Source organism: Squalius cephalus, assembly GCF_949319135.1.
Source record: "Squalius cephalus genome assembly, chromosome: 8".
Lineage (NCBI taxonomy): Eukaryota > Metazoa > Chordata > Actinopteri > Cypriniformes > Leuciscidae > Squalius > Squalius cephalus.
Genome location: NC_137129.1, coordinates 8,396,527 through 8,421,630, shown reverse-complemented (window position 1 = coordinate 8,421,630; position 25,104 = coordinate 8,396,527). Strand labels below are relative to the sequence as shown.

The following is a 25,104-nucleotide window of genomic DNA, read 5'->3' as shown; positions in this document are numbered from 1 at the left end:
CGCATTCAAAACTGCCCATCTGATGATGGGTAAAACAAAGCTAGTAATTAAGCATACAGAATACATTATTTGCCAGTAGTTAATGTTACATTCCAGATGTTTACTAATGTGGGAGAGGAAATGGAGGGGGTTGTACCTTCACAACGAGGAAACGGATGATCCCAGTTGCGTGTAGTACCATGTTGACAGGTAAGAATGGAGTGTCCCATCAGCTGATACCCAGGATAGCACTCAAAAGAGATGGACTGACCCACATTATAACCAGCCCCAACCACCACACCATTGTGAAAGGGTTCAGGATCAGGACACTCCTGAAGTTCATAGGCTGGAAAAGACAGGCATATTGATACATGAAACATGGGGGAAGAAAATGCATGATTCATTTTTGAAAAGCAGAGCCCACGAAAAGTGCATCTGTTGTGACACCTCAAAGAAATGAATTTGCATCTATAAAATGATTGGTCTGAGCTCCAAGCACCAATTTTAACCAAGTTTTACATGTAAACCATTTGCATGGAATCAACTGATTGCTGTACACCAACAAAGCATTGGGATTTGATTCAAAGCAAATGCAATCAAAGCTTTGGCAATGACAGATGCTGTCATTTTTTTCTTCTCAGATTTCAATTATGGAGGTCTGAACTTCATGGGAAAGCAAACAAGTGATCAATGTTCATTGCAGGCAGTGAAAGCACCAAAACACACTTCACAACATCTCGCCCCTGAGTTAAGATGATTTCCTTGTGTTTCTCCATTTTTCTGTCTATTTACCTAAATGATGTCTTAAAGTCATTCTGAAGGGAAGTTCTAAAATAAAAAATCATACACATTTCTTTTCATTAGTTCTGTCTGAGTCTGTTTTGCCAAATTATTTTTTCAAATCTCATAGACACAAAAGGAAATACGCTGAAGCTTTCAGACAGAATGACCATGACTAAAGAAATTTAATTATGTGGATCAGAGCATCTTCTGTAACAAAGCTCAGCAAAAGGGTATACTGCCGGATATAATGCTTGATTTATATGCTAATGTACACATAATTATGTAAATACTGATTTCACAAGTCATTTCAATACTGCAAACTGTCATTGCATTACAGTGTAAATTCTGATAGCTTTCATGGATCCTTCTTAGAACAGGCCCTTTCTATGACACAATTTTTAAATTCACTCACTGGACTCATATTCTACTTTGGATTCTGGCATCAGCAGCATTTTATACCTGATGGATTTTATGCACAGCTTCATAGAGAGCGGATTACTATCGTGTTTACTCGTTATCTTGACTGATTGTCTTGGCAAGGTATTGAAACTGACATTCAAATTGAAGTTCCTGAGAAAATAAATGTACAAAGGCAGAACTGCAACAACAATGATAACTACAACAGAATGTGGAGTTGTGTATTCCCACCCCCAAGTAAAATGGTCAATCCTCAACTTTTTCAAATTCACTTTTTTAGTTTCCTTACCCTGATAATCAAATCTGAAGCCAGGCTTATTCTGAGAGTGATCACTATGGAAATATACAGTGGTCTCATGGGAGGTGGTTAGAAGAGATGGTGGTATGTCCTGCCCACTGAATCTGCCAATCACTGTGCTGGTGTCAAAAGGTCCATTTCTAATTTCCAGGAAATCATGGTTGGCCTCAGTGGAAAAGTTCAAGAACTGCACATGAGCCCCTGTTTGGATGATAAAACAGGATGTGTTTAGTAATGTCAAAGTGGCATGCCATCCCAGTCATCGTGCTAACAGCTAGTTTTATGTAGGCAACAGGCATACAAGAACAGCTTCTATCTACTTGAATGGAGAAATTGAAATTTGATTTCTATAATTGCGATATTAGGGACAAAACTTCTCCTATTTATTTTTCCATGAGTGCTCTGCCTCATTCTCATTCTGTCTCTGGTGACATTCCGTAACAAACCAGTTACATATCATGGTTAGTATCAACAGTTTTAGCCAATTCATCTTAAACTAGATCTGTTCATTCTGCTGTGTCCTTACCGTAACCGACTGGCAAGTAAATCCTCCAGGTGCAGTCACTGTTGCTAGGGTAGTTTCCTGGGAAACCAGGGCTGAGGATGGTGCCTTCCATCTCCTCTCTGATTCCCCCACACTGAGCTGAAAGGAAAAATGGTGGGGACAGTATTAGAAACATTAATTTGTCGAAAACACATACTGCAATATAAACCAAACCTGTAGTGATCAAGGTTCAAGTACTTCTAAAGGCAAATACAAACAGCTGACAGCTGTCAGGCTATTATTAGAGAATGATATGAAGCAACCAACAGGCTATTTCCACTTCTTTTGATTGGTGGGAACATAAATATGACTGAAAGTGAAAATTGCTGTCACTGACCTGCAAATGAACTGGTCTTTTATTGGTGAGCCAGCATGGCTTCTATAGTTGCTAAATATACAGTAGGATCCAAAAGTCTAAGAGCACATTGAAAATCTAAGATATAAAATATACAATATCTAATTTATACATGATATGTATTAAGTGACATACATGACATGGATTTTAACATTTTAAACAGAAAAGTTCACCATGCCTGTAATATTATATATTTGTAGGTCGTCAAATAAGTATATTTGTAATTTGTGCTTTTAATGGAAGCAAGAAAATATGCAAAAACTTTATAAAAAAAAAAATCATATTTCAGATAGTTTTCTAACTTCCAGTAAATGCACAAGATGCTGTTTTTCAATTTAACTTTTCACTCAAACTGTAAAAAATAATAATAATAATAAAAAAAAAAAATCTCCATGGTGAAAAAGCATGTAAACATGCAATGCAATGTGACATCTATGACAGCCTGTGTGGGCTAGAAGTCGATTGACGTTTCACGTTGCTTAGCAATGCAGTCTACCTTGTTCACTGACCCTGAAAGCTTTGTGCCGAATAAAGAAATGTAACACATTAGCTTTTCTATTGACATCATAGGGGAAACAAGTCTTTCATTTATTAAAAAGGCCAATTCACTTCCCAAAGCTATCAAAGGCCACTCGAGCACCTCTGCAGCCTTCAATCTTCTCATTTCAGTGAAAACGTATGCTCAATCCCTCCTCCTCTCGAGGCTTTGAATCTAAACTACTGATTGATTCAAATATCACTCTGATTAAAGCCCTGGCTTTGGACTCAAAGAGACTTGATGGATGTGCTGTGAAGCCCTACAAAGCTTCAGATCATGAATGGAGTCTATATAGAGTGGAGGGAAGAGTGGAAATATGTTCTGTGCTTTTGAAAAAGCAGCAGGAATAATGAAACTGCTGATGAACATCCAAGCAACGAATAAACCATCTCAAGAGCCCAGCCAATCACAGCAGGAGACTGAACTAATAGGGGTATAATAAAACGTTAGATTTTTTCAAGAAACATGTGATAATATTACGTTGATCATGTGAATACTCGATATCTTTGCTCTTTTCACTGTATTAGATAAATTAACAAACCAAACAGCAGTTTCTAATGAAAGATGGCACAAGCACACATGTCAAAATGCATCGTGTTCAAAGTTAATGTGATGAACTACACACTGCTAGGACATCTGTGTGAACTTGTGTAGAATTGACCTCATACTTTCACTAAAAATGAGCTTGGGACCAGCTGGATAAAACCCAATAACTGCATAAACAGCTCAGAAAAGTGAAGTTGGTTCTGTGAAACACTCTAGCATCATTTATTTGATCATTTGTTACCTAATGCAGTGAAATTCATACATTTTTAAATGCGGCTTAAGTGCCCAAGTACTTTTTGGGGGCGCTGTACCCACACAAGTACCAGTGTAGTTCTGTAACATTTGGGACTCTGTGGTAGATCTGAACTCATAAAACTGCAGAAGCCAGGATTTAGAAAAGAAATAAATGAATAAAAGATGACAAGTTATTACCAATGCAGAGAGGAGGCGGATAGTTCCAGCGGCGCACAGGCCCTGGCATGCAAGAGATATGGGACACTCCCTGCAAAGAAAAATAAAATAAAAATAAGAAATATTGTTTGTTTTTCAGTTTTTCCTTCATTCATTCAGTATTCACTCTGGCCACACTCTGACTGGCACAGTTTGGACCATTATGACATCATGACTTTTCTCAGATTTTTGGCTTTTTAAATTGAGAGCACACTACAAAACTGAAGCTCATTGCTCTTTCGAGCTTTAAGTTTCAACCTAGTCTGCAACAAAACCCTAGAATGTAAGTAACTCATATCGGGGTAGTGCTCTTTTTGCTCACAAATTTGTGAGGCAAAGCTACTACTAATCGCAGATGCTACAAAAAATGTAAAACTGGCTTGAAATAGCTTCCAGGTTTGCACACTGTCCAGAGCAGCCAACAGGTAATGAAAATGCAAAATAGCGGTTGATCAAAATGGGGACCAGGAATTGGCTAAACTATTAAACTACTTCCGCCCCCATCTCTCCAACCAAAAACGTATCAAAAAAATTGACTGCAAGGTCTTTTGAACCCATAACCTTGGCATTACTACTAGTATATAATTGTAAATAGTCTGGAAAGAAAAATACAGTAAATAGGTTTCTGAGAAGAAAATGCTTCACATTTGGTTTGTTGTGGATGTAAAATGTTCCCTCTCAGCGATTAAGTGCAAAATAATTTCTTTAGGTAGAAGCTAATTAGGTACATGCCAACAGGTTGCGTAACATGCTCTCAGTCAAGGCTAATCATGGTTTTCCTCTGACCACATTGTGTTTTGAGCAGTGAATTAATGGATAGCGAGAGTGCTTTAAGGACATTTTGGCACTTTGTACAATAAACCAATTTAGAACCATGTTGGGATGCGACTTGATGGCTAATGTAACATCTGTGTCCTGAAGCGACCACTGCTGTATTTTGTTCATGGCTTTGTCCAACTTTTGGCTAGGTTCACTTTCACCTGCAGAGTATATCCAGGGTCACACTGAAAGGACACCACATTGTTCATCTGTAGTCTCTCGCCCACTTTGAAGCCATTCATGGGTATAACTGGTTCAGGACAGCTAGTGAGGGACACAGCTGTGAGAGAAAACAAGACAATAAGTAGAGTTTTTTAGAGATGTTTGTATGTAAGTCCAGATGCACAGGACTCATAACAGATGTCCTACTCTTGTACTCCAGACGGAAACCGGCTGCAGAGACACTGATGTCTGAGAAGAAGTGCAGGTAGAGCTGGTTAGAGGTGCTGTTTAGGAGGGCTGGGACTGTTGTACCTGTAGAATAAAGAAGCCGTTAGCATATTGTGATTGTGTCGTTGAATCAGTGTGTCCTTGACATCTTTTTGTTAGTAGCAGGTTAAACTATGCACACTTCACATTGCCTTTGTTCACAAAACCTTTTAAAATTGTATTCTTTATTTGAAATAAAGCTGAAATAAAAATACATTAACACTAAGAACTAATAAAAATGACATTTCAAAAAATATATATAAGCAAATAAATAAAATGTCAAATATACTACAATAGTTTTTAATACTAAAATCACACACATGCACGCACACACACACTAATTCATCACTAATTGATAAAAATAAAAAAATATATTTTTAGTTCACAGGCATAGAAATGTAGCAAGCAATTTAAGATATTTATAGAATAATGTGAACGTTTTATGCTATGCACACAATGTTTTACATCATATGCATATGTTATATGAGATGGAATTAAAGCAAATTTGCAAACCAAACATCATAGCATCTATTTTCACTAGAAAAGTCTACAGACATTTGTTTCAAAACATTATGATGAAATACAAAACAACTGTCTGAAAGTTTTATATCTTCACATTTACACTGTGTTCTGAACTATTGCATACAAGAAAAGTGAAATACAATAAAACTATACTTTGTTGTTTTGCTTCAAGCATTCATTTCTAAAAGCCCAATGCAGATGGGAATCATTATGCATTCATTCGTCTGGAATTTATACAACTGTTTTAGTCATATGGCTCAGTGTGTGCAGATATGATTGACTCATTTGTCTTCACTCTGTACACCGTTATTCATTTTAGGATATATCATTCATTTATCTCTCTCTAGGGCACTTGTAACATTTTGTGCCTGGTCTTTGTGCCAATAAAAGGGAAAAAACAGCCTTCCCTACTGTGTAAGTAGCTTCTGGTTCCCATAATGCAACACAAATGCACACTAGCAACAATAAAGAATCGCTTTTATGATCTATAAACTGTTTCAAAAATGGAGTAACTCTTCTATACTTCATATTGCGCTCTAAAAATTGTTGCAAAACTACATTTCTTTACAAAGACAAAACAGTGCATTTCTCTCAGCCATCCACTGAGGAATCTTCCAAGCATTCAAAGCAACAACAACAAGATTACTCTGACGATGTGTGTTTATGTAATGAACTGAGTTATAGAAGTATTACACAGCCCACCTGAGAAGCTCCCCAGCATGGTGTCAGTGTTGTCACCTCCATCAAACACCTCGAGAGAGTCCCAGTTCTGCTCTGTCACAAAGCTAATCACCTGGATCTGAGAGAAAGGAACAGAACAAAGGTAAAAAATACAGCGGCTTCCTTCCTTTTGAGTATCAGTGGATTGTACTGAAAAATATTGCAGGCACTTGGCTATCTTTAAAGATTGAGTCCTGTGTATAGTTTTGAAAAGTTATGGCAGAATATGCCAAATAAAGCTATCTTAATTTGATGTGTTACATAATGTTTCAAATGTCATCTTCAAATATGAGAGGCATTCTTCTGCATTTGTTGTATATGCTGTTCACACAGTTTTTCCAATGTTCAGCCCTGTAGACATTTATTTTTCCGCCCCAGCCTCAAACAAGCCTAGAAATTGTCTGGTCACAGTGGCATGACTGTGGCTATCGCTGGAAGATTGTCACATCTGATAGCCTTGCCATCAAATGGCATATTTATTTGTGCTTGCTTCACATAGTGAATTGGAAATTTCATGAGCGGGAGAGGGGTTAGTTCGATATCCAGACTTCATGAGCGCTCTGTCTGACACAAAATGAAAACACACCATCAATCCACCCTATAGCATCAGTTAAGAGCTCTTCTATGCTTCTTTCAGGTTATAGACCTGAAACGGAATTGTTCAGTAATGATATCTGATCCTTTTTGGCATATATTTAGACAACATTCAACACACAAGCATTATATCTGAAATTGCATAAAAGGGTGATTTTTCTTCTTCTTTTTCAATCGCAGGTCATTTGATCAAAAAACAGGTCAATTACAGCAAAACAGCTCGTTTAGAAATAAATCAAGGCATGTTTTCCACACTGTTCACTAAAACTCAAATTATTTTAAAATTATTTTCATTTATGTGCACCAATTTAGCAATGCATAGTAATAAACAGCAATATTTATCTACATATACTGTGTTTACATACATTTTGAATGCATAAACAAAGCCATGTGGGGCTATTCAATAAATATCGCCAAGCCTTACACCAGAGTAGAAGCAAATATGTACTATAAGTTGTATAGGACTGTCTCTTAAATCTCCTCATCTGCACCTCTTCCCTTTCATACCACTGCCTATTTATATCATGTCTCTCTTACTTTTGGGGATGTTGTAATCATTTCTGCATGGTTCCAATTCTCCAACAGCGAGAAGTTTATGAATTGGGTTAAAGGCAATTAAGTAAGCGGTCTTGAACTCCTCCCATGATTCAGAGCTATATTTGATTACATTTGTATCCAGCAGTGTGAGGCAAGTCTGGAGAGGCGGATGCAGATGCTACTTAAAAAAAAGAAAGAAAAATCACTCGTATCCAATCAGCACTGCTCATCTTGCTTACTTTCACCACTTATAGCTGTATTTAAAATGTTGTTAATCATAAGACATTTGAAGGAGACCGAGTTTTAATCATGTTTGGGCTACACTTTATTTTGAGGTGTCTGTGTTACAGTGTAACTATACATAATTAAGTACTGAAAGTAAGAATAATTAACTACATGTACTTACTATAGGGTTAGGGTTAGGATTAGGGATTGGTTTAGGGTTAGCTGCGTGTAATTATGCACAATTTATAGTAATTACTATAGTAGCTACATGTAACAGGACACTGTAAAATAAACTGTTAACCATATTTGTTACAGGTATATGCAAAACGACATACGACAATAGTATGTTTCGAAAAATTATATGTATCTCACTAAGGCTGCATTAATATATTTTAAATTGTAATTTATTCCTGTGATGCAAAGCTGAATTTTCAGCATCATTACTCCAGTCTTCAGTGTCACATGATCCTTCAGAAATCATTCTAATATGCTGATATGATGCTCAAGAAATTATCAATGATAAAATATATATATATATACACACACACACACACATATATATATATATATATATATATATTTTTTTTTTATATATTTTTGTGGAAACTATTATACAGTATCATTCAAAAGTTTAGGGCAAATAAGAAAAAAAAAAAACAAGGACGCATTAAACTGACATTTATCATGTTACAAAATATTTCTATTTCAAATAAATGTTGTTCTTTTGAACAGCAAATCCACTAGTATTCGTTTTAGACCAGACATTTATAATCTGGTCCTTAGAAAGATGGCCACCCAAAGTATGTGCCAAATAATCTCAAAAAGCTCTTTACAACCAGATTGCAGAGGAGCCAAGAAGGTAACGCTGAATAGAGTTATGAAGTATGACTGGAGGAAATGATGGCTGTAAAGATACTGTTCAAAATCTGACGATTATTACTGCCTTCTCCCTTAGAATTTAAACTTTTATGGTCTGCACTGAAATGAAAAATTGATACGGTTAAAAAAGTAACAGAGTTGAATCATTGCAGACTTGTTAAACGCTCTTCCGTGACCACATTTAAAAGTGTCACACTGCACAGGAAGTGATAACAGCATTATACAACTGAATTTACCCCTGAAAAATTCAGGCAGAGCTAGAAAAATCATAGAAATAAAGATAAGTGTGTCGACTCATTGAATATTTTGATACTGTCTCTCACCACATAGTTTCTCGAACTAGCCTTGCTCTCACAGAAGCACATATATTACAGAGACTTCTTTCAAAAACATTCAACAATCTTACTGAACCCAAACTTTGGAACGGTAGAGCTTGTTATACTTAAATTTGTACAGCATGTACATGGCAACATAAAAAAAAAAATAAAAAAAAAAAAATGTGATGATGCTTTGAGTTCATAATGGCCTTATAAAAGGGGATAAATTGGTGTTTTATTGTTGCTAGAAGAGAATACCTGGATTCCCATTCCCTCTGGCACGGTGATCTTCCATACGCAGCTCAGGCTGTTTAGGTAGGGCTCAGGATAGCCGGGGGACAGTATAGTACCTATCCGCTGGGTAAGATTCCCTCCACATGGCACTGCATCACAGACAAAAGGAGAAAATGATGAAAAAGCAGGTACAGAAGGCAAAACCTGCAAAACAGCCTACAGTATCGAAGGGTATTTGTAATCTTCCAGGACACCACCTTCCTCCTCGTGCATCTCCTGTGGTCAAGCATCTGGTAACTGCAGTGAAGCGCACAGGTAAACAGCTGCACATGAGTGTGGATACCTGAGTGTGTACACACAGTGTATCCGCGGCAACATCTGCCAAGCTTGTGCATTTGTGTATGTGTGACACGCCGGAGGCCATGACTGCTGGCCCACAGCTGTGTGACGTTGCTTGTTAAGCACAGGGAGAGTTTGTTGACGACAGCTCTCTCTCAAGAGGAGCAGGAGTAGGAGTCGGTTTGCTCTGTTTCCCTACAAGAGCTGTGATGTGATTCTAACTGTGCTCATCCAAGCAAACGCATCGAGGAGGTTGGGACACAAGTAAACATGTGACACTAAGAAACTGAAGTGAGATCCTTTAACTGAAAAAATTACATTTTACTATTTCATCAAAATTGGCAACTGACAAAACTATATCGCCCTCATTATATTGCCTTTAACCTAATTGATAAGATCATGAAAGTTGAGAGAAGTGTGAAATCCCTAAATATGTATGATGGGCTCTTACCAATGCAACTGGGTATGCTGCCATTCCACTGGGCCAGAGCGTTGGGTACAGTCAGGCACTCGATGGCACTGGGACCCTCCAGAACGTATCCTGCATTGCATTCAAAACTCACCACGGCTCCCACCGCAAAGTTGTTCCCAGTGCGTCTGCCGTGTCTGGGCTCTGGGACTGAGCTGCACTGGGTCGCGCTGGTCCTCGGGACAGCTAAAGCAAATAAATGCGCTATTGTTAGAAGAATTTGTACAAAACAGCAACTTTAGGATGTTATGGCACCTGCCAAGTGAGAAATGCTTTGTAATGCATTATACATGCAGTCATGCACCAGATTGTTAGTGAAACTGGCATTTTAAGTTTGAACCACAGAAGGTACAGTGCATACAGCTGGTTGGGATGCCCCAGAACACTACTACTTTTAATACTTTTATAAGATGCTGTACTTTTCCATTAAAGACACGTCAGGAAACGAACAGGAGTATGACTGAAAACCACAGGGGAGGTGAGATAATACAATAATGCTGTTTTAGCTCCTAAAAACCACACTATCTATTATAGAGAAAGATGCGGGCTGTTAAAGCACATTTTAACAGAAGGCCCATGACTGCCGAAGAGGTACAGCACATTTACAGCATCATTTACAATGTGTGTGAGTGTGTGTCTGAGAGAGAAAGAAAGACCATGGGCATATTGTTTAAATAATTTAGCACCTAATTTAGACGACAGTGCCTCTCTCAATCAAAACTGACTGCATAACATAACCACAAGTTATGATAGGAACATCCCACACACAATATTTGAGCAGTTTATTGTAGGCTTGGGCACAATTAAGAATGTATATAATAATGTAAGAATGTAAACACAATATAGCACTGTTAACTAAAACTAAAACACTTAAAAAAACAATATTTACATAATTTAAATAAACTTAACATTAACTGAAAAAACTGAACATTAAAAACTTTAATTTAGTTTAAGTACTGAAATTACAACAACTAAACAGAATAAAATTAAAAAAATAAATAAAGATGATGTTTTCATAAAATAATGCTGCTCAGTTCCATTTTGAAGATTCTGCGGTACGCTGGATCATTCTGTAAAAAGTTTTTATAGATATATAAAGTAAAATGCTAATTTCTATGGGTGACATTTCAAATGTTGATATCTAAAATTTTTGGATATACAACATATGTTGTGTGTATAATGCCATGTCCATGGGTAATTCTTAATTAAAAAAAAAAAACAAAAACATTTCTTAAACGAAACCACTTACGGCGGCTCATTTCAATTCAAGTTTGGCTAAATTCTGTGACTTATTTGGTACCTTAATTCAAGATTAGTCATTTAAAAGGCATTCTCAGCTCAATTCTAAATAGTTCACAACCCTGGTTAATAGAAAAAGAAAACGACATTTGGGATAGAGAAAGACAGATTGAAAGTCTTACCTTGATAGACCAGATGGAAACCTCTTGAGCTTGACTGACCCTTAGAAGAGAACCGGATAAGGATCTGGTTGGAGGTGGCTAGGGGCAAAGATTCACCTGAAAGTACAAACAAGGTGTCATGGCATTTGATGACATTCTAAAACCAATGACATTTGATGTTATTGACCTGTGCCACAGATGCCATATTTGTTTGAGAGCAGCAGTGGAGGTGAAGATTATGAATGAATGAATGAATGAATGATTCTTGGTGTGTTCATCATACAAAGCTATCAAATGACTTCAGAAGACAAGGATTACAGTGCACGTGTTGTATAGATGTGATCACTCTGAACTGCTGCTTTACAGATTATATCTTTCAAAAGGCTCTTTGGCCACATACACACACTGTAAAGTTTTAAGAGTCAAAACTGCATTTAAATAAGGGCATGCATCTAATGCAGCCATAGCAACATTCTGGCATCTTGTGTGTTTGGGATCCACTCTTTTTGACCAAATATATTACAGCGACAAAATACTCATTCTGCAAATCTAACTAAAGCTCCGCCAACAGAGGCACAGTGTTTTGTTTATGCTTGCTAGGCTCCTTCACACTCTTGAAGTGTTGATATTTCCACTTATTACAAGTGTTTTTGGGCTTGTTGTTTGAGCCTGGCTCTTAAAGCAATCAAGTTTATGGAGCTATTAAGTAGGCAGGTGAGGGTTATGATATTTGGGTCTTATTTTTCCATGTAAAGCACTTAGGGCCCTATTCTAACAATCTAAGCACAAGCACTTTTGCTAGTTTTTCGACGAGAAATAAGATCGGCGTGCCCGGTGCATGGTCTAAAAGGGTTGTCCATATTCTCTTAGGCTACGTTTACACGGAAACGATCTGAAGAGAAAACGCAAAAGTGATCACTTTTTATTCTGCGTTTAGACGAGCGTTATGGGGGGGAAATCTGCGTGCATACGGTGACGTAAAAGTGTGTGAAATTCAATGTAGTATGCACTCCAGGCGGCTAGGTGGCAATGTGAAGCACTGATCGGTGCCTTCACTGTCTAGCAGACTTTTGCGTTTTTACCGTCTTTACCGTTTAGACGGAAACGCAACGGTGGAGCGTTTTTAAGATTTCCACTCTGGAGGGTGGTTTCACTTTTTTGCGTTTTTAAGCCCCAAAAACGCCGTCGCCATCTAAACGAAAGGCACATCTGATAAAATATTTTTACGTTTTCACCCGCGAGCGTTCTCGTGTAAACAGGGCCTTAGTGACGAATAGGTGTGTTTTGGGCGTAACATGCAATAAACCAATCAGAGTCTCTTCTCCCATTCCCTTTAAAAGCCAGTTGTGCTTGCGCCATGGCGGATTCGCTATTTACATGGTGGAATTTGCAAACGGAAATATTTAACGTTTCTCTAGCAAGGAAACGGATCTGCTTGTGTGCGAGGTTAAAGCGAGCGAGCAGACCATCTACGGCAAAGGTTCAAACCCTGGGTTCAAACACTTAAAAAAAATGGGTTGCCAGGATGATTCTAAGGAAAATGAACTTACATAAAAAATTATTATTTTTTTTTTAAAATGATTTTCATAAAATCATTGTCTATAAGCCTATATAAAAGAAACACGCGAAATATTGCTATTTAAATAATTATCAGATTAATAAACGAAAGAAAAAAACTGCGACAGTATGCTGCTGAGTTTGGTTCATTTCTGTAAGGCGCGGCACTCCACAAACAAGTTGATGGAAAGGAAACCGAGACGGCAGTTTGTTTGTTTATTTATATGTTTATTTTACAAAAGCACAATGTTGAGTTTTATTGCGAGAGTACACAAATATAAGTAAACACTTTGCAATTTTGAATGATGTCCTGTATGAACAAAATGACGGAGAACGTTTTTATGTTTCCACTGTTCGATCGCGTCGGCGCCTCACACACAACATATTCAAGCATTGCAATCTTGACATCGCAGCCTGTTCATTATCAAAATAAAATAGTCAACCTAACATATTCAAATTACACTGCTCTGTTTAAATAGTCAGTAGTAATTTGTGTCATTCAGCATAAGCACTGCTGCACTGTGATGTTTCCAAGCACATTTTTGCGCATGTGAAGAGAATGATTTTTTCCGTCAATATTGGAACGTGAGTGAAGTACAAAGCCTATAATAAATAATAGTTTAGCATCCTAATACATCACAAATATGGAAACATTTTAATTTGAATGTGAGCCCAACACCGCTTACTTTCACTTTCACTATAAAATATATATTTTCAAATATATTTGTTATCAAGTTATCATTGCCACGCAGGACGTGAAAATGATAACTGCGTCGGGCTGAAAATAACAAAAACACTTGCGTTGAACCTGGCGCCGCATTGCGCTGGGTGTATGATAGGGCCCTTAAAATTCAACAATATTATTGATTAATATTCTTGAATATTATTGACTGTACTAACGCTGTTGTATAAGAACTGAACTGAGCTGGACGAAGACATAATTTTTTGCAGAACTATAGGTGAAATGAACTTAATAATTAATGATCTTTACAACGGAACCGAATCAACACTGAACTGACTTCAGCTGAACAACAGCCGAAATGCATTATTTTCCTGTTCTCACTGTAAAGCTGCTTTGAAACAATCTGTATTGTATAAAGCGCTATATAAATAAAGGTGACTTTACTTGACTTGCATTGCTCATTATTAGCGCATGTGCTTTCTGTGCCGTGGTGTGGGGGCTGAGGCTTTGAATCAACCCACAGATCCCCGAGGCCCAGTCGAGCTCCACAGGGGTTTGCAGAGAGCAGGTTCGGTGTTGACAAATTCGTGCAGTGGCCAGAGAAGATGAAACTGCACAACACTCTCGTTCATGTTGGGATTGACCAATGCGCCTGCTCATGCCTTTGGCATGCTGGGATGTTATTAGAACAAGCCTCCGTGGGCCGCCGACAGAGTGACAGCTACAGTATTAATCCGGTGGAGGCAGAGGTGTGGGGAAACCCTGACCGCTGATTTATTCGCCCCTGCTGTTTGTTCTGATGGCCACATTATTCTGCAATGCTGCTCGGAAACTGTTAGTCCTGTGTCGCACCACACCAACAGCAAACCTGGATGGTGCCCACAGATTCACCTCGACAGAATGGATGCGTTATGCAACATTCAAGGTTGTTGTTGAGTAAACTGACGTGGCCTGACAACATCCTGTCAGGATTCCAGAAGACTCAGGATCACAGTGTTGAATATGATGACTCAACAGAGGTGGATTTGCCGGTTTGTCTACCTCCGACTTTGGCTGTTTAACAGTTATATAGAAGAGGAAGAATTCAAGGAATTTGAAATGCTTCTTAAAGCTGAAATGCTTACATTGTTTATAATTATTACTATATGTATTATTATATGTATATTATTATAATTAATATTTCATGTTCTACTTAGGCCAACAATTTGTCTTGTTTGGTCACCATTGAAAATGAAGGATTAGTTGTGGAGTGATGAGAACCAAAAATGGATTCATACATTTAAGTTCAAGCACTAATATTGCGAATGTTGCAACAGTGAGATATAAAGTTGCAATTATCTTTAATTTTTTTCTTTACTCTGAGGCAGAAACAGACTTCCATAGTAATATGGGTGGCAAAATAAATTCACATTGATTTCAGTGTTTTGTGTGTGTCTAGAATCCTTGTCTATTGTTAAAAATAAGTTTCTAACAGTTAATTCACAGAGGACAACTTCACTTAAAAATTGCTGTTCATTTGTGCAGATTATTCATTCCTTATAATTTCCATGATTTTCTACTGAGAAAGTTGAGAAACATCCATCAAAACTGACAACTGTGCTTATAACAGTGGTGACATACAGCAAGTCTTGTTTCCTTTCTCTCCACAGCACAAAAAGATAATAGAAAATCTGCAGTTTTATGTGGCCTAGTATCAATTCTAAATATTCCCTGCTCGCTATTCACACTCCAAAGTGTGCATTATTTCCAGCAGCCCCCAGCACACTTCACTGATTTCATACCGGCATCTGAAGTTAAAAACCGCATCTCAAGATAGTATGTATCTGAGCAGTTCACCTTCCTTGAGCGCGCAGGGTTTCACGCTGTAAGCAAATCGCGGGTGTTCGACTGGTGTGAAGGGTGAAGAAAAAATAGAAATATACACAGCTCATCTGCGTTGTCATGGGAATGTCAGAAGCGGAGAGAGAGAGCGAGAAAACCCTGTTAATCTTCGAGCCGAAATCTCCTCAACTGACCGCATTAAATGGAACTCCATTATGGCTGAATAAAAGCTTTCAGCCTCGGCGTCTCAGTGGAGATCTATTTGGCTAGTCTGTTTTTGCTTATTTGATTCTGTTTTATTCCCTGCTTTAAGGAAGAAAACCCTATTTACTGGATCCTTTTGAAATCTGTTTGTTAGACACTATGAGTCATCAAGCTTGTTATGTGAAACTCTGCGTTTTATTCTCGAGTACATCATCATCTTTCGCGTACGTCATTGTATGTTCTGATAATTGAGAAGTCAAGAGACAGTTCACAAGTACCAAGGCAGCTTTAATGATTAAAAGCAGAAGTGTCATTTTTTATTTTTTTCAAATTTTCAGAGCTTCATATTCAGATTAGGTACTGAATGTGCAAAACTACATAATTATATTTAAAAACAATCTGCGGGTTGCCTAAATGACTAGTCTACTCATCAATTTTAAAGAGACAGTTCAACCAAAAATCTAAATTCTGTCCCCATTTAATCAGCATTCCGAACTTCCTCCTTCTATGAAGTACAAATACGATTTTTTTTTTTTTTTTAATGTCTCTGTGGATTTTTGTCCATACAAGGAAAGTCATTGTGCTCCTATGTTGTTTTGGACCCCATTGACTTTCATTGTATGGAGACTTTTTTTTTTTTTCTTCTGATAATCTTTTGTCTTCCAGAGAAGAAAGCCATACAGGTTTGGAATGAAATGAGGGTAAGTGAATGATGACAGAATTTAAATGTTTTGGTGAATTTTCCCTTTAAATTCTTCACTGACCTGGGGGGTGTATACAGTACATACTTTTAAAATTTCCAGGAAGAGTTTGTTAAGATGAACATCAGTGGTTTGACAATGGCACAACACATTCATTTCTTTAAGCCCAGCAGTAAATAAGTCTGAAGTACATATGTTCTAGCATTCAAAAATAGCTATATGGAGTGCAATACAATGGAAGAAAATGCAGGGGTTGCAGGAAATTATTATTATTATTATTATTTTTTAAACACAGTGTCTTAAAAAAAACAAAGCTTTTGGTGGGACACTTCCAAGACTATCCGGTACTAATCATTTGACAGAGCTTTTTACATACTATACAGTAAGAGTCATTATTCTTATTCTTAATGACGTTTGGTGGTGGAAAAATGACATACTTCAGCTTTATATTTCAGTATTTGTGAACCACACAGGCTTGTGTCTCTTTTACTTTTGGATGTAACTCATCTTGTTAAAGGAGTTGCTTAATTGACTACTTCTATTTACCTTTGAGACTGAATGCAGTCTCTTTAGCATTCATCTACTAATGCCAGTATAGACTGATAGTCAAGTTAATACCGCTTGAGAAGGTTTTGCTGACCTGTGTGGGCCCCAGAGAGAGAACTCAGGACACGGGCATGCTGGGTAGGCCCATCGTACACCTCCACAACATCATTTAGCGCAGTCTGGAAGAATGCAAATTGGCTGAACACCACTGCAGAGAGATAAATAGAGACAGAGAGTGAAGAGACATAACTGCATAAAAAACTATGAATTATGCAACTGCATACCATGACTGTGCAAATGTTAATTCAATAGTAAAAGACAGAATCTAATCACACCTATGAACCACCTGTTGTGCTCTCTAGACACACCCTGGTGCTTAGCAGAGTAAATTTCCAAATGAGGGCCATAAAAAAGAAACCCTGTGTTGCAACGTTCCCTATCCCGCAGCTGTTCGAAGCCATTATGCCATGCCTACGGAAATTTGTGCCTTAATTAGCTGTGCTTCCACAGCGTTTGGCTTGACCCAGAGAAATACAGGCAGGCTCACATCTGCTAATAAAGATTCTGTAGGAACCCCAAATTAGCCAGATAACCTCCTTTTATTGATCAAATAAAAGGGTCCCATGGTCAAGTAGAAGCTGCTGGGGTTATATGAGGGGATATCCAAAAATGTGTCATTATCTAGAGGCTCAGAGCCCCGAACGAAGAGCAATATGGATCAAAGTCCCTGTCAAGAAAAGTCAATTCATTTGGCTCATTTGGTGTTGCCATACCACTGGTCGCTACTGTAACCCGAATTAAGTCCAACTCCTAACTACTTGAATGGGGAAAAGGGTTTGGGGAAAAACCTGAATCTCAAAAAATCACATTTAAATAACATTTTGAATCAGCAAAAAAATCTGACATGAACTGTCCCGTAGATGTTTCTTATGCTCACATGCATGTGTGGTCAAAAGTGCACGTCAGAACACACGGTTTCTACAGGAACTGGAGTTTCTAATGGCATCTGCAGTGATTGCGATTGGCTCTTTAATTTAGAAGAGGCTTATTCCATCATAACGCATGTTGCACTTTCTCTAGTAATTAATTCTAATGAACCGTCTAGGTATACAGTCTTCTACATGGTGTCTACTGATATTTAATATGTTAATGTATAAGCTTTAACACCTCCTCCTAACTAATCGGAACAAAACAAGTCCTGAGTGACAAATCAAAGTTAACCAGAACACGTTTTGATTGGCATTTGGACAAATGAGATTGCTCTGAGACTGTTGGGGCTGACCAGCATGATGAACTGAAAATAGAAACCAAACAATAGAGCAAATATAGAACAAAAGTTGCAGTTCGCAGCTGATAATGACACACATTTAACATGGAAGAGACGGGATTTAACCCTTTTTGCCCTTGAGTGCCTGATTCAGACATGGTGTACTGAACTGGCTGATTTCATTGAATAACATTAGATCCAAAAAGCATCTTTCTCCATTGTAAACAACAAAAAATACTGCATTATTTAAATGATATTAGATGTTACCAATGCCTGGTGTGTTTTAAGGGCTCTTAAACACATGACATGACTTATATTTCTCCCTGTCTGATGTCTGACATCACAGCAGCTAGTGAAGGGTTTGGAACCGTGTGCATTTATTGTGAGGATTTCCCAATCAGAATCACATTTTTCTGCAAATATCACTGAAATAAATGGGAATGCTAACATTTAGTTACAGTATGCTACTGTATACTCCTTGATTGTAACGCTATAGAAGTTCACGGGTATCTATGTGTGTGCAATAGTATGCTTATACATGTGCTTACTTACCATAGTCTTTTGGCACAATAACCGAGTAGAGGCAAGCCCTCCCGCTGCTGTAGTTTCCAGGATAACCAGGGGAGAGCACCACACCCTCCAAGCCCGAATACTGACCACCGCACGGAGCTTAGTGAGAAAGACAGCCACAGAAAGAAGGCATTAGAGACTAATTTTCTGTCCTCCCCAACTCCTCACTACCGTTCCCTCTTTCAGCTGATCTTAAATTACTTTTCTTGTCTGATTCCTGAGCTGCCCGACTAGATGTCCCTAGTGTTTGCCGAAGTGAAATTGCAGTGTGTTCAAAGCATTCCACAAGGTTACATTGCAAAGATGAGCCATTGCTTATTTCAAAGGGAACAGCAACAACTGTGACAGACTCCAGGTCTTTGACAAAGGAAGAACACATGATTACAGATCATATTTGCAAAAAAGTACTTGCTGAACTTCCATTATATGCTTTTACCTATGCAAACAGGTTTTGGTTTGTTCCAGCCGGGTTTGCCGTCTCCCCCCATGATGCAAGTCAGTGTGGCGTCTCCCTCAAGCGTATAGCCATTGTCACAGTAATAGGTGACAGTAGCCCCCAATTTCAACTCGGTACCAACACGAGTACCATTACGCACCAGCCCTGGCTCAAAGCATGACTCTCTGGGATTTTCTGTTGAGGAGAAGAAACACAAAGTATGGTGAGAGGGATAAAGAAGGAGAGAGCGAGAGATGATGATTTATGGCTATTTGTGTAAGACTGATAATCCAGCGCGCACAGGGACCTTTACATCTACAAACATTCACACAGCACCTAATGCAAGTAAAAATTTGCTTTGGTGAGTAAATAATTTTGAGTCATTCACCAAGTGGCTTTAAAGGCATGTTTTAAAACTAAGACATGCAAATCATATGCTAAACAAAACATCTGTAAAAATGTGTGTCTTCTATTGACATATTAATGTCTTCTCATAGCATCACAATCACATGCATTTTTCACAGTAACAAACATATGAATAATAATTAATTAATATAATTAATCATTATTACATGATTAATAATATTTATTTGTAGTAATAATCACTGTGTCTCATTTCAAAGGCTGAGCACTTCTGGACATTGCATTTGTTGGCCACATATGTGTTTGTGGCTGTCTCCTTTTAGAAATGTAACTATTACATTCCAAAGTAAGAAATAAATGACAATAATTTACGACTCTTGACTAATAACAGTGAATTTCATAATGGTTATTTTTCTAAAATGAGACATCCTTGATGACGATCTGTGCCTGACAAATTCAACCTCCGCAGAGCGCAGCCTTTGAAATATAACACAGCTAATAAATCATCATTGTAATATTTTGTATAAACTTCATTACATGTAACATTATAAATGTCTTTACTGTCACTTTTGATGAATTTAAAGTGTGCTTGCTGAATAAAAGTATTAATGTCTTTCAAAAAGAAAATCTTACTGGTCCCAAACTTTTGAATGGTAGTGCATATTTATATGTATATGTGTATATATAAATATGGATGCTGCTGGTGCAGGTTCTTTGCTTTTCCAAAAATTCAATAAAAATAAGTTTGGAGGCTCTTTGTGTGAATAAGTGCACTTCAAAGATGCTTAAAATGAGCGCACCCTGATCACCAATTCACAATCCAGAAATATGCTACAGCAACCTACATGCCCCGTGGAGCATGAACAGTGACCCACGACAGATTAAAAGTGACACTGGGCTAGATCAGGTCTGCTGACTACACAAAACAGTCCATCACCCAGCAGGACATGTGTATGGTGCACACCGCATCCTTTGGCCAAAATTAGAAATCAATCATTCTTACTACAAATCTGCATCGCACAGCAAAAAATGGGTTGCATGCAGCTCTAGTTGAGATATTACTTCCTAACATAGTTACACTGCATTGCTCGTGCTGATGCCCGTGCCCTTCATGGCCCAATAGCACTTCGAAAACAAGACGCAATCTGTTTACTGGGGTCGGCGCTAAAGACAGTCCACAACTCAGTTAATCTTCCTACACCGGCTCCTAACAATACCAGTGCAAAACGGGCAGTAATTAAGAGTGGACCACAGCCAACCCTAAGTTCTAGCTCAGGTGTCCACTGATGAGGCTGCGTATGAGTGTGTGTGTGTGTGTGTCGGCGAAGATGTGTTTGTGAATTTGGACATGACAAATGCTTGAGCTGGCAGGGAACAGTTCGGACGGGCAATGGAGTGTGTATGTGTGTGTGGTGTTTATTTAACTGTCGGTCAAGTGTGCAGAGCCTTGGCCCACATATTGCACCTCAGAGGCCAATCAGACGCGGTTGGAAGTCTGTGAGAAGCTGATTGGTCTGTAAAGAGGTTGACAGCACCTGAAGCTTGTTCCAACAGCAGCAGCATGCACAGATGAACCAACGTGACCCTGTGCCAGAACGGCTATGCTAACACTTCTGTCAGGGTTAAGCTGAAATAAACACACTTTTCATGTATTTATGATTTGCTTCTACATTATTAGTTTATACTAATTCATTGTGAGGAGACTGGGGTCTGGAACTGTAGCTTTTCAAGTGCCACACACTGTGTCCATCTGCTGCACCAGATTGAGAGAATACTGTTCCTCATTCACCAAGCCCAACAGAGGGTGATCTAAAGAGCGCGGTCTCTCTCGCTCTGACCGTTGCATGCCAGCAAGGGCCATCAGTAGGTAGTGTTCTAGTCTAGTTAACTTTAAGTTATTTGACAGAAACTCAAAAAAAGCATGTATAACACAAATAGAGTAAAACAATAGCTGTAGTTGTTTTTCTGATGCATTTGCCTCTATGGACAACATGAGACCAGTGTGAATTTCAATCTTTACCCAAAATACTGTTCAAAATTTTTGGGTTGGTAACATTTTTTAAATGTCTCTTATACTCTCCAAGGACTCACCATTTGATCAACATACTGTTAAAACTGTAATATTGCTCAGTTCAAACTGAGCATCAGCATGGGGAAGAAAGGTGATTTAAGTGACTTTTAAAGTGGCATGGTAGTTGGTGCCAGACGGGCTGGTCTGAGTATTTGGTGATCTATTGGAATTTTTACACACAACAATCTCTAGAGTTTACAGAAAATATTCAGAAAAAGAGAAGATATCCAATGAGCGTCAGCAAAAATGCCTTGTTGCCTTGTTGATGCCAGTGGGTCAGAGAAGAATGGCTAGATTGGTTCAAGCTGATAGAAAGGCAACAGTAACTCAAATAACCACTCGTTACAACCGAGGTCTGCAGAATAGCATATCTAAACGCAAAACACATCAAACCTTGAAGCAAATGGGCTACAGCAGCAGAAGACACACCAGGTGCCACTCCTGTCAGCCAACAACAGCAAACTGAGGCTACAGGCTCACCAAAATGGCACAATAGAAGATTGGAAAAAAGGTTCCTGGTGTGATGAGTCTCGATTTCTGCTGCGACATTCAGATGGTAGGGTCAGAATTTGGCATAAACAACATGAAAACATGGATCCATCCTGCCTTTTATCATTGGTTCAGGCTGCTGCTGGTGGTGTAATGGTGTGGGGGATATTTTATTGGCACACTTTGAGCCCCTTAGTACCAAGCAATCGTCTAAACGCAACAGCCTTAGCATTGTTGCTGATCATGTCCATCCCTTTATGACCCCAGTGTACACATCTTCTGATAGCTACTTCCACCAGGATAACGCACCATGTCACAAAGCTCAAATCACCTCAAACTAGTTTCTTGAACATAACAATGAGTTCACTAAACTCAAATGGTCTCCACAGTCATAAGATCTTAAGATAGAATTAAGATAGTTCTGAAGGCAAAAGGGGTTTAGTCCAGTACTAGCAAGGTGTATCTAATAAAGTAGTAACTAATAAAATATATTAAAATGCAGTTTCTTCCTGTGATGGCAAAGCTGAATTTTCAGCAGTCTTCAGTGTCACATAATCCTTTAGAAATCATTCTAATATGCTGATTTGCTGCTCAAATAATTGTTATTATTAACAATGTTGAAATTATTTGTTCTGCTTTATAATTTTTGTTTTTAAGTTCAAAAGAACAACATTTACTTAACATGTTTTGTATTTTTAGATGTCAGTTTTGTTCAATTTAATGTGTCTTTGCTATGTGTCTATATACTTAGAAATATACAAATAACCTTTGAACAGTACTTTTTACTTCCACATTAGTTATTAAAAGCATGGTCAATATGAAGTTATATACAGTATGAAACAGTCTCTGTGTCTCAGTAAAACTGCATCTGTCACAAAAAAACATTTAAAGACACATCATGATTTTGTTATTAATATATTTTACATAAATGTCTGCACATTATACAACTGTCAACATAAGGAGGTCTATATATATATATATATATATATATATATATATTAAAAAAAGGCATTTTATTTAAATTTCTGATGGTCCGCTGAGGCAAAGATTGTTAGAAGAAGTGTGGCAGTATGGATGGCATCTCAGTTTTATGTACTCGCCAAAGCCAATTTTTACTCCGTTTTTTGACTCTTGGACCTTGTTGTGTCTGATCAGACGAGTCTGTCATTTCATGAATAAACAAATAGTATCATCAGACAAAGTGAGGTCAGCAGGGCGAATACAGTGACAGTAAACGTGTATTTGTTCTCATTTGCGCAGAGCCTTTAGTGTGACAGCAAAACATTGATCAGATACCAGCTTTAGTGAGCGCATTCTGGCTTTTCATTTTCATAATTCTTTTCTAGACGACTGCGAGAAGTGCCATGGGTCGATAATTACACGCCGCACAATGGTGAATAGGAGAGGGTGATCAAGGCAACAGTCAAAGTGCTGTTGCAGTACAGAACACTACACATACAAAGGAACAAAAAAAAACAAAGACAAATGGAAAATTAGGGGAATTCTGATTCCATTATTTGACCAAATTATCATGCAATACAGTCATAGAAGGACTATATTGCATGCCTACAAAATGTAAACGGATATAAATTATTCCTCCCAACACAAGGGCGCAACATACCAGTGTACTGCAGGACAAATCCATTGCTGCTCAGTGAGGCGTCACTGCGGAAGGCCAGGAAGAGTGTGTTGGAGCTGCTCTCAATGCGCTCAGGGACGTCAGTGCCATAAAAGCTGCCCAGCAGCGGACTGAGAGAATCAGGCCCATCGTAGATGTGCAGGAAGTCGTAGCTCGGCTCTAGACTAAAGCTGACGGGAGGAAGAAACATGTATGATGTGACTACACACTACCAGTACTATTGTTAACTAATAAAACAATAAATAAAAATGAATATTAGAAAAAACTAAACTCAAAATTAGAAATGTTGCCTTGGCATTTAACTGTAATAAAGTAATAAAATTAAAACTGAAAAAAATATAAATTTAATCTACACACACACACACACACACACACACACACACACACACACACACACACACACACACACACACACACACACACACACACACACAGAACATATGAAATTAAACATATAAATAAATACTATAATAGTATATAAATAATACTTAAATAACATTGCATATCTATACATTGTAATGATAACCCAGCTATTATTACCTACAGGAAATAGGGGACTTTAGTCTTATAAACCAGTCTTACTGATTGAAAGTGAGTGATATGATGTGGTCCGGCGTTACTGTTACTGTCCAGTCACATTCTCTGCCGTGAGGATAGGGCTCTGGGTATTCAGGGGACAGGATCAGTCCACCGGGAGCAGTCAGATTCCCTCCACATGGAGCTGCAGCACAAAGGAAGGGAGAGAAAAAACACTAAAATGTCTTTCATCTAGAACAGTGGTTCACGACCATGGGTCCAGGGCCCACTAGGGGCCTCAGCAAACTCTCAAAGACGACTTCCGATTATTTAAGATAAGACTAAACAAGCAACAATGTGTTAGTTCACCCAAAAATGAAAAGATTTGTCCTCAGTTACACACCCTCAAGACTTTTTCTTCGAAACACAAATTAAGATATTTTAATGAAATCTGAGAGATTTCTGTCCCTCTATTGACAGTCCACACATCTACCACTTTCGACGCTTCAAAAAGTTCTTATAGAGATCTTAAAACGAATCTATTCATCAACTCACACATCAGTAGTGGTAAACTGAAGCTCAAGCATGTTCGCTTGAAGTACAAGAACCAAAAAGGTTCATTCTTGTGTTATGCAACACTTTTGAGCTTCCGCGAGAAGCAATGAGGTTTGCTGTCAAATTCAATCTGTTCATCACATAAAGTGATCGAGTCTCTTCAGAAAATCTGGACTACATTGCTCAATTTATATGGATTATTTTTACAATCTGTTTTTGAACTTTTTGAAGCAAAAAAGTGGTAGTTGTGTGGACTGTCAATGGAGGGACAGAAAGCTCTCAGATTTCATTTA

The 25,104-nt window shown here is 38.1% G+C and overlaps 1 protein-coding gene across 1 annotated transcript in view; it reads right to left on the bottom strand.

The window, feature by feature from the left end:
• The window catches only part of csmd2 (CUB and Sushi multiple domains 2), a 305,472-nt gene that overhangs the window by 54,101 nt on the left and 226,267 nt on the right, over positions 1-25,104 (bottom strand). The window contains exons 28-42 of the mRNA XM_079877810.1: positions 24,323-24,461; positions 23,723-23,910; positions 19,179-19,373; positions 18,725-18,841; positions 17,000-17,113; positions 11,416-11,511; positions 9,977-10,180; positions 9,211-9,335; positions 6,383-6,479; positions 5,099-5,203; positions 4,891-5,009; positions 3,893-3,962; positions 2,004-2,120; positions 1,469-1,678; positions 137-325 (exon numbers count right to left, since the gene is read on the bottom strand). Coding sequence (XP_079733936.1) covers positions 137-325; positions 1,469-1,678; positions 2,004-2,120; positions 3,893-3,962; positions 4,891-5,009; positions 5,099-5,203; positions 6,383-6,479; positions 9,211-9,335; positions 9,977-10,180; positions 11,416-11,511; positions 17,000-17,113; positions 18,725-18,841; positions 19,179-19,373; positions 23,723-23,910; positions 24,323-24,461 — 2,085 coding nt within the window. The remainder of the gene's footprint in view (positions 1-136; positions 326-1,468; positions 1,679-2,003; positions 2,121-3,892; positions 3,963-4,890; positions 5,010-5,098; positions 5,204-6,382; positions 6,480-9,210; positions 9,336-9,976; positions 10,181-11,415; positions 11,512-16,999; positions 17,114-18,724; positions 18,842-19,178; positions 19,374-23,722; positions 23,911-24,322; positions 24,462-25,104) is intronic.